The sequence below is a fragment of the Erythranthe guttata genome, chromosome 11, assembly GCF_056151865.1.
Source record: "Erythranthe guttata isolate IM_541 chromosome 11, IM_541, whole genome shotgun sequence".
In the NCBI taxonomy this organism is placed as follows: Eukaryota; Viridiplantae; Streptophyta; class Magnoliopsida; order Lamiales; family Phrymaceae; genus Erythranthe; species Erythranthe guttata.
The window spans coordinates 17,684,061-17,694,922 of record NC_142543.1 but is presented as its reverse complement, the minus strand read 5'-3'; the positions used below and the strand labels follow the sequence as shown (position 1 = coordinate 17,694,922).

Genomic DNA, 10,862 nt, shown 5'->3' with positions numbered 1-10,862 from the left:
CAAAATTGAAAATGTAGTAGTGAAAAAAAAAAACTTAGGTGGTGTTTGGTTGACGGTTTTGAAAATTAGGAAGGATTTTTTTTGTGTGGACAAAGAAATTAAATTGATTGGGAAGGTGAACTAAAAATTATGACAGATGTTGCCATGTTATGCATGGAGGTAGAGGGTATATAACATTTAGGAAGGAAATAAAATGATAATTTTAATTTCAGTTTTAATTTTACTTATTGGGTAAAATAGGTATACAATTACAATTTCGATAAATATGTCAAATTAAGAGGGTGTTTGACTAAGCTTATAAGATGTTTAAAACCTTATAAGTTATTTCAAAGTATTTGGTAATTTTTTTAAAAATCTTAAAAAATCAAAAAATAAGCCGTTGGAGAGCAGATAAGTTTGTTTCTTTTTAAATTACCTCTGACCCACATTTTTATTTAAGATTTTATAATGAGTAAAAACGAACTATAAATTCAGTATCCAAACACTGTAAAAATTAATTAAAAAACAAGACGCAACAACTTTTTCAACTCTTAAAACAGCTTATCAAACTAAAAAGTGTATCAGTAAGGCAATATATTTTGCAATAAGCCATTAACTATTTAACCAATAAAAAATAACCTTTGTTAGGCTATAGGAAAAGAAGAATTTGTTCACCATAATTTATTTACCACGTGTATTGTTCGATGGTAAAACGGTAATTATATTTCAATTACTTTTTTTCTGAAAATCGGATGGGCCAAAACTTTGAGCCCATTATTTTCTCAAGTTTATTATTCGATTTTATTTTTCAATGAAGTCTGGCCCAATTATCATTGTCTCATTATACTCCTTGCTTTTCATCACGAAAATAAAGATGTAAAAAATTGAAGCTTTTAACTATTATTAATAAATAATGGAAAAGATGGACCAAAAATATTTAACGGGGTCTCCACGAGTCATAAAGCTGCGGGTTTCTAGTATAATTTATCCTCATCTCGTCAAACAATGGTTATTAATTTTAAAGAATTAAATTTGTGGATTTTCAACGGATTTATGATAGACGTGGTCCATAACAGGTTCATAGTAAGGTTCGAAATTAATTATCAATTAAAACATATTTTGTTTAATAATTTATAAGTTCTACGCGGAACGATTTAGAAATTAAAATGATTGACTGAGCGTAAAATGCTACATCAAATTCAACGTGAATAGCATTAATGATAAAAATGTCAAGACTAAAAATCAAAATTAACAAAAGTTTTAACCACAATAAAATTAATATAAAGAAATTTGATGTAAAAATTAGTGATGTTTATGCAATGGAAAAGGTAAAGTTACTAAAAGAGACCCCAAAGCAAAAGACACCCCACCCACACAAAAGAGACCACCTAATCATTTTTTATTTTTTTTATTATAGTAATGAAGGAATCCGCAGCCAACTATATAAGTGCACTGAATAAATTTGCGCTCTCGTATAATAATTTGTAAGTCATACAAGAGACGTAAACGATAATAGATTAACCATGTGTGATAAGCTCGAATTTGGATTGAAGTGAAGTTTGGTAATTAATATACAATAGTCGAGAAAATCACTCATATACGTAATACACACAGTCTTCGATTTAATTAAGTGAAGAGAAACCAATTGGTATTTAGTCAATTATTTGGAACAATAAAAAAGTATTTAACAACATTTTTACATTATCTCATCTTCGATAAAAGTAATAACCTCGTTTTGAATAATATTTTTTCCGGTCCCCACTCAATGACAACTGACAATGTATTAATTTGATAATTTAATATTTCACTAAATTAATAAATACTTAATCTAATACCTATTAATTTATACATTTACTCTCGATTACCACATAATTTCTAGGAATGTGTCCATTGTTATGCTGAATAAATGAAAGTCAATAACATGGGATGATCTGAAAATTGGAAGTCAAAACCCCATTCCCAAAAGGTTAAAATTGTAGTCAATTATATATATATATATATATATATATATATATATATATATATATATATATATATATATATATATATATATATATATATATATATATATATATATATATATTGATAATTGTATTTTAAAACCTTTTTATGGGGATTTTTTGGGTTCCTGGGCACTGTCATCAATTTAATCCACGAGGGATCCAAAGGCAATAGACACCAAATAGAGGAAATTACTTTTTATTAAAAAAAAAATAACTAGATGGTAGGAAATGTTAAATAATGCAGACATTAAAACAACAAACATAAATTTCTTATTTTCATCAGTTTGAGAAAAACAATATTGCATAATGCAATAGCAAAACTAGCATTTTCATTTGCAATTTGCACTTGGAATTTACAAAGTAAATGTAAAACATCAAATCATTTTATCAACAAACTTAAATCGAAACTGCAAACTGCAATACATGGACAACAAAACGAGGTTCAAACAACAATGTGAAGTGGTGTTTCTTTGTGTAACGGTTAGTGATTCTTGAGTCTCGACTGCAGTCGGGGTTGATTTTATTTTATTCCTTTTGGATGTATTGAACATCCATTTAGAGATTTCTGCTTTTTTGGCTTGATTGTCTGAACAACAAAAAAAAAATAGAACGATAGAATTATCTAAAGAATGTTATTGCAAATATCGAACAACAACATTTTATGCAAGTCCATATACGACTTGCAAATTGTAAACTGCAAATAAAAACCATCATATGTAATGTAAGTAACACGAGAATTAGCCAAGCAAAAACGGTACTTGAAAATAGCAAATGTCATATGCAAATTCAAACAAGGATTGTAAGATTTAAACTTTCAAAGTGCAATTACCGGACCATAATCATGTTTGTATAATTATAATAATTAATTATCGAAATAATAACTGCAATTTCAAAAAAAATTCAAAGTTCAGTCAAGAAATTGAAAATAATAAATTTCAAATAAAAAATGACAAACAATAAATTTCAAAGTGCAAACAAGAACATGATGGCTTAATTGAAACAATTTTTTTTTCTTTCAAAATTAACCAACAAAATTTATAATTCAGATTACATAAATACCAAAAATCAACCACAAAATAACAAAATACATAATCAGAGTAACAAACTTTAAAGAGCATAATGCGAACCTAGTTTCAAAAAACACATAAAAATTCTGACTAGCATCAAACAAACCTCTATTCGCAGGAAATTAAAAATTGGAACTTAAAATGCAGTTACATTTATTTTAAGAAAGAACATAACCAAAGGTTATCGAATTATACCTTATTTTGGGGATTCGAAGTCATCATCCTCTTTTGTTGTCAGAGGAAAAAAAAAAGGTTATCGAATTAGTATCGAAATATTCGAGATAAATAACAAACACAAAATTCAAAAAAAAAAAAAAAACCACAAAACGCAAAAAAAAAAAAAAAAAAAAAAAAAAAAAAAAAAAACAACAACAACAAAATGGAAAATCAAAAGAAACAACAAAAGGCAAAAAAAAAAAAAAAAAAAAAAACACCGTGCTAAGGCATAACAGAAAAATTCAAAACACACACACCAATTATACTAACAGTTAACAGGATCGTTGCTTACCAAAACTTAATCGTGTTTTGACTATCGTATAAATCACAAATAGCAAACACTAAACACCAGCCGTCGTTTTACGAACAACAAACAATTGGATTGCAAGATGCAAACTCATAACAAAAAACAACAACGATACTAAGTACAAAATCATAACAGAAAACTATTAAGTGCAAACTCATAATAAACAAATGTGGACTGAAACTACCACTAATGAAACTCCTCAAATATGCTATGTGCAACTTTAAAATGCAGCCCATATTTGGTTATTGTAATTTCAATTTACATTTTTTTTTTGATTTTATACAAACAAAAGCCTGCCTTATGAACTTCAAAATAGGCTGCCTTATGCAATTTTAACCCAACTAAGTGCAAATCAAAATTTTCAGTAAATGAGTTTTTGCAAATGAAAACAGAATAAATGAGTTCTTCAAAATACCAAAAAATATAAAAACAAAAAATTTATTCTTTGAACAAAACTGGTAAGATGTAGAAATCCAAAACGAAAATATTGAAATTCAACTTGCAAACTCATAACAGAGAAATACAAAAAGCAAAGTCATAACACATAATTAGGTTCATAGAGAGGAGGTCCAACACCAAACAACTCTCAAAAAATGTAATTTAAAATACAGTTCACGTTTTGTTTTAGAATAAACATAATCAAAGTTGTAACATAAACAAACCCCTCAATTTTTTTACCTGATTTCGGGAATTGGAAATCATCATCCTCCTTTGCTGTTAAGGGGAAAAAAAAGGGGTTCTCAAATTATCATTGAAATATTTGAAATAAATAGCAAACAAACAAAATACAAAAGCAAAAAAGGAACAAAATACAAAATTAATAACGAAAGAAAAAAAATCAAAATCGAAAACCCAACATGCAAATAAAATTTTACACAAAGGATCACTGCTTACCAAGACTTAATCGTGTTTTGGCCATCGTACGAACTCCAAACAACAAACCTAAACACCAACCGTTGATTCCGAACAACAAACAAAACTAAGGCAAATTGGGCAACAGCAAATCGAACGAAGGCAAACGGAATAAAGGCAAAATGCTCAGACCTGATAAAACTGCAAACGCTGAGACACCCACACGCTCAAACAACAGACCCTAAATACCAGCCGTTGTTTCCGAACAACCAGGAATTTGTAAACAGCAAACGAAACGAAACGAAGGCTAATAGGGAAACAGCAAATCGAACGAAGACAAAATGCAAACGACCTGGTAAAACTGCAAACGATCGAACACCCAAACCTATGGAATGATTCAAAATTTGTGGAGAGATCTTCGCTTTGAAGAAACACGGAAGAAATAGATTTTCAGATTTTTGCAATTATAATTTTCGGATTTGCAGTATAATAGGGAGAAAAATAGAGAATTTGATTTTGAAGATTTATTTTACCGTATTTTAATAGGGATATTGATAGGGGTACTTTTGACAAATTATAAATAAACAAATTTGTTGGAAATTAGAGTTTATTAGATGGATTTTAACCCATATAATCTCTTATAGAAGGACCTATAGCAAATTGCCCCTTTAGTGAATGGTGTCTAACACTTCTTTATTTAGGAAAAAAGAAATTAAAAAAAAAATGTTTTATTAAATATGTTGTCTTAATTAAGGAAATAGAAGCATGCTGATTCTTAGATGGTTGACCAAATGCTATAATTAATAAATCAATTAATATACACGGCACTCAACTAGGCTCAATAAGTCAATATTTAATTTTCTTGCTGCTTAATCTCATTTTGCACCCTTGAAATATCGTATTTTGGCACATTGCATCATTGAAAAAAATTAATACTATTTTGCAGTCTCGGAATACATGAGTCACTCGCAATGCACCATAAATTGAATATTTAAAACTCAATGAAGTCAACTTCATATTTTGTTGGTTTTTTTTTTATTTCTCTGGTGTAAAATAACTAATTAAATTGTTATTTTTTTTCTACATCCAACCTAATTTCGAGCGTATAAAATGCGAAAAAACAAAAATCACATTGAACTACGAAAAAACTATATTTGCTTATAAACAAAAAAGATAATATTCTCACTAAATTATTAGTTCGATGAATCTTTATTGTAATTGATGAAAATATTTAGTACAAATATTTTTGAAAGAAATTAAAATTTTCAAATAACTCGATAATAAAATAGTTTTATTTTTGTTTAGTAATTTGTGATAAAACATATAATTTTTAAGTATGTTGATGAAAGATGTATTTTATCTTTTCACTTTGTAAGTTTGGAAGGATTGATAAATATAAAATTTATGATTTGACATTTGTCATTCTAAAAAAATGCCACCAAAAATATGAAATTATCTTCGCTAGCTTTAAATACTAGTAGAGGTGCATTATGCATGATTTATTGTATTTAAGGGTACAAAGTGCTATTAATTTTTTTGAGCGTACGAAATACCGAAAAAACCATATTTCAGGGGTGCAAAGTGAAATTAAGCCATATCCTTGTCATAGAAAATTAGAAAATAAGCCAATTGAGTAGCAATGAAGGGAATTATTACAGGTAATATGGGTATTATCAAAATAATGTACTTATGCTAAACCTATGATATAGTGTCACATGCTACTAATGAATAACTACAATAATTGATTAGTCACGTTGACCAAAAAAAAAGGTTGACCAAATAATTAACAATCACTACATCATAAATTTCTAAAAGCTTGATTCCAATATTGCCAACAGTTAAAACAGTTATAATTAGGAGGAACCATTTTTTGATTTTATTTGGACCGCGAATAATATTTCCGCTATGTTTAATCGATTCCGTAAGGTGGCTCACTTGATGAGATAAGCGTAAAGTCAACCGATTCTAATTCCGATTCGAATTCTTTTGTCAACGTTTTATAGTTTGATTTTTTTTCTTCACCACGCTATTTACGAGAGTTCAATTTTATCGAATGCACTAATCATATGAGTTAATTTTGAATTCCTTCGTTATAAAAAGTAAATATTAACCCAATATCATTGTAAAGGCGTTGACTAATATACCACAAAATCGGTCTTGTGGTGAAACGAGAGATGCCACCACTTATGATCCCACTTTAATTTTAATATATCCACAATAAATAAAATTTAATAATATTAAAAAAATCAAAACCCGTATTTTTAAGTTCAATTAGGACCCCGAAAATATCATGATCAACCTATACTTTTTTTTAAGTTCAATTAGGACCCCGAAAAATATCAGAACCGGTCTATACTATACCATGAGAGGTAACTTCATCCAAATACATGCATATGTGATTTTCCTTAAAAAAAATATTTTTTATTTTGTCTATACTAAATTAAGATAGTTGTTAGTTGAATTAAAATAGAAGAAAAAAGAAAGAATCAAAATCAAAGGGGGTGGTTAGTGAAAGTCAATTGTGATTTAGTAAAAGGGGGGGCCCCGGCCCCCCTATTCAATAAAGAATTTCACAAGTGGGCCCCACCAAATGGAGGCCAATGTCAAAGGAGGAGAGAGAAAGCTAATGGGTAATGAATACAGAATAGAGAGAGAGAGGGCATGTTTTTTTCAACTCACACAACAGAAGTAAATGTGCAAAATAGTTTCTTGTATAGGGTCTTCTTCTAAATTGGCTTAAAATCAAATTCAGGTGATTCAAGAAAGGAAGAAGACTGTGTTCTTGCTCTGATTTACAACAAAGCTAAGAGGGAAAATTTCTTCACTTTGTTTTTTTTCTCTTCTCTACAGTTAGTTTGCCTGCTTTTCGTTGTGCTGTTTCTTCTGGATCTTGTTTTTTTTTTTGTTTTTTGCTGCACCTATGATTTACCCATTTTCTCTGGTAGCAATCATCCTGTATTCACATTTCTCCAGTTGGGTTTGTCATTTTCTGAGCTGAATCTTCAAGAAAATGTCGATTCTAGGGTTTCCTTGATCTCCCCCAATTTTTTAATTTAATTTTTGATTTTTTTAAATTGAAGTTATTTTTCAACTCAAAGGTCTGGTCTTGATATTTGAATGTTATTCCTAAAGTAAATTATCTTCTCCCTTTTTCATTCAGCTGCTGTTGTTGTTTTTTAATTTCGATTTGAATTTTTGAAAAGCAAAGGTTCATTCTTGAAGAAGAAGCTTTTTTTTTTACTAGCTTTGATTCCCTTTTCCCCCTTTTGAATTTAGGGTGTGAACTTTGAACCCAGTCCCCTTTCTTTCTGGGTTTTTGAATTTGTTCCTTTTCTTGATTGTATTCTCTCTCTATTACCAAATTTGATTGTAAGAACCCCAAAAAAGAAAAAAAAAATCCAATCTTTAAATGCATCTGTCACTATGGAAACCAATATCTCACTGTGCTGCACTAATCTTCATGGACAAAAAAACCCGAAGAAGAGACGGGTCCCACAATTCCACCGAAGAAGTCAAAACCAACCCATCAATCCTCCGAAAACTTCAAGAACACAAGCTCAGAGAAGCTCTCGAAGAAGCCTCCGAAGACGGGTCTCTCGTAAAATCTCAAGACATCGAAATTTCGGAAGCTTTAACCAATCAGGACGAAGCCTTGGGCAGATCCCGTTCGCTCGCTCGATTAAACGCCCAAAAGGATTTTCTCCGAGCCACCGCCCTAGCAGCCGAGCGAACTTTCCAGCCAGGCGACTCAATTCCGCACCTCAACGAAGCTTTCTCGAAATTCCTCGTAATGTACCCTAAGTACCAATCGTCGGAAAAAATCGATCATTTGAGGGCGGATGAGTACTCACACATGTGCGGTGCTTCTTCGAAGGTATGCCTCGATTATTGTGGTTTCGGGTTGTTTTCGATGCTTCAATCTGTTAACGATTGGGAATCTTCGGCTTTTAGTTTGTCTGAAATCACTGCCAATTTGAGTAACCATGCTTTATACGGTGGAACTGACAACGGGACTATAGAGCACGATATTAAAACGAGAATAATGGATTATTTGAACATACCCGAAAACGAGTACGGTCTTGTTTTCACCGTGAGTCGTGGCTCGGCTTTTAAACTGCTGGCAGAATCGTACCCTTTTCAGACGAACAAGAAGCTGTTGACCATGTTTGACCACGAGAGCCAATCGGTGAATTGGATGGCTCAGAGCGCGAAGGAGAAAGGCGCGAAAGTCCAAAGCGCATGGTTCAAATGGCCCACTCTGAAACTGTGTTCGACCGACTTACGAAAGCAAATTTCGAACAAAAAGAAACGTAAAAAAGATTCCGCATCGGGTCTTTTCGTCTTCCCAGTTCAGTCTAGGGTTACAGGTGCGAAATACTCGTATCAATGGATGGCTTTGGCACAGCAAAACAACTGGCATGTTTTGCTCGATGCTGGTGCATTAGGCCCGAAGGACATGGATTCGCTCGGATTGTCCCTTTTCAGACCGGATTTCATCATTACATCTTTTTACAGGGTCTTTGGATTCGATCCGTCTGGATTCGGTTGCTTGCTGATCAAGAAATCGGTTATGGGAAGCCTTCAGAATCAGTCTGGCCATGCTGGTTCAGGTATGGTCAAGATCACTCCTGTTTTTCCTCTGTACTTGAGCGACTCGATGGATAATTTCGTGGGTTTCGATGAAGATGAAGACGAACAAGAAGCGGGCCCCGCAGGCGAATCCGACCCCGAAAATCGACATGGGCCCCACCAGTTGCCGGCCTTTTCAGGCGCGTACACTTCTGCTCAGGTGAGGGATGTTTTCGAGAGCGAAATGGAGCACGATAATAGCTCCGATAGAGATGGAGCGAGCACTATACCCGAAGAAACAGAGAGTAATTATGCTGGGGATGTTATGAAAAGTCCCGTCTATAGCGAAGACGAGTCTTCGGATAACTCGCTGTGGATCGATTTGGGGCAGAGCCCTCTCGGGTCGGAAAATGGGGCCCACGATAGCAAACATAATGCCTCCTCTCCATTACCGCCCGCTTGGTTTTCTAGCCGGAAGAATAGTAATAATAATAATAATAATAATAGTAAGTTGATTTCGGCTTCTTCGAAGGCCTCGAAATTATCAGGCAGCCCAGTTTATGACAAGGAACCGAATTACGATGACTGTAATGTAGGATCGTTCGATGCTGCTGTTCGATCGATGTCTCATGTAGAAGATCAATTTGCAGAGAGAGACCAGTTCAGGACCCCCGATAATCGGCATTCTCAAGAAATCGAGGAAGAACCTGAAATCAAGAACTCAATCATGGCGAAAGATAGTGCAATAATAAGACGAGAGACGGAAGGTGATTTTAGGTTACTCGAGAGACGAGAAAAGAGCGGAATTGGTGGCGGAAGTAGATTTTTCGGGATAGAAGAGAGAAGGGTGTCGTTTAGCACAGAAGACAACTACAGGGCTCACGTTAGCACAAAAGGGTCTCCGGCTAATTTAGACAACTACGACGACGACGACGATGATGACATCAGCAATGGAGATTACGAGGATCAAGAATCGGAGAGGGCGGAGCCGGAGATAATCTTGAAGCATCTCGATCATATAAATATGTTGGGATTAAATAAAACAACTTCTCGGCTTCGATTCTTGATTAATTGGCTTGTCACTTCGATGCTGCAATTAAGGCTACCTAGTACCAACGGAGAGGAAAGTAAGCCGCTCGTTCATATCTACGGTCCGAAAATCAAGTACGAGAGGGGCGCTGCGCTGGCGTTCAACGTGAGGGACGGGACCCGCGGTCTTATCGGGCCGGAGGTTGTGCAGAAGCTGGCTGAGGCGCACGGTATTCGTCTTAGTCTCGGGATACTAAGTCACATACGGGTGATGGATGGTTCGAAAAGGGACCGTGGGTCTTTATGTATTGACGAAACTACCCTTTGCAGGCCGATGGGAAACGGCAAGAGTGGGTTTGTGAGGGTTGAAGTTGTCACTGCTTCGCTCGGGTTCTTGACTAATTTCGACGATGTGTATAAGCTGTGGGCGTTTGTCGCTAAGTTTCTCGATTCGACTTTTGTGAAAGAGGGTGGTATGCTTACGCCGGTTGCAGAGGAAATCGAAGAATGAGAAACGAAAAAAAAAAAAAGGGGGTTGATTCTTTTTCGTTGTTTGGATTATTTATATATATCGTTCGCCTTTGCGTAGATTCGATTCGTTCGGTAGAGTTTGGGTTTTAGATTTTTATTTTTTTCATATATTATAGTTTGATGAACTAAAAGCAGATAGTTTCCACAGTGAGTTGTTGACACGAATTTGATTTCTGCTGTATAAAAAATTCATCTTGTTCTTGCTTGTTTTTCATATACATTCTTTTACTGTATATTTTTTTTACAAGAGATTTTCACTTGTGGTTTTTCTTGTTCTTTGTTCAACTACTTTTGTATTTCTGTCACAAT

General features: G+C 33.5%; 1 protein-coding gene across 1 annotated transcript; it reads left to right on the top strand.

Moving 5' to 3' along the window:
* Positions 1-7,046: 7,046 nt before the first annotated feature.
* On the top strand, positions 7,047-10,767 carry LOC105955829 (uncharacterized). The gene has a single exon (XM_012979627.2). The coding sequence runs from the start codon at positions 7,834-7,836 to the stop codon at positions 10,531-10,533; it is 2,700 nt and encodes an 899-aa protein (XP_012835081.1). The 5' UTR covers positions 7,047-7,833; the 3' UTR covers positions 10,534-10,767.
* The last annotated feature ends 95 nt before the right edge of the window (positions 10,768-10,862 follow it).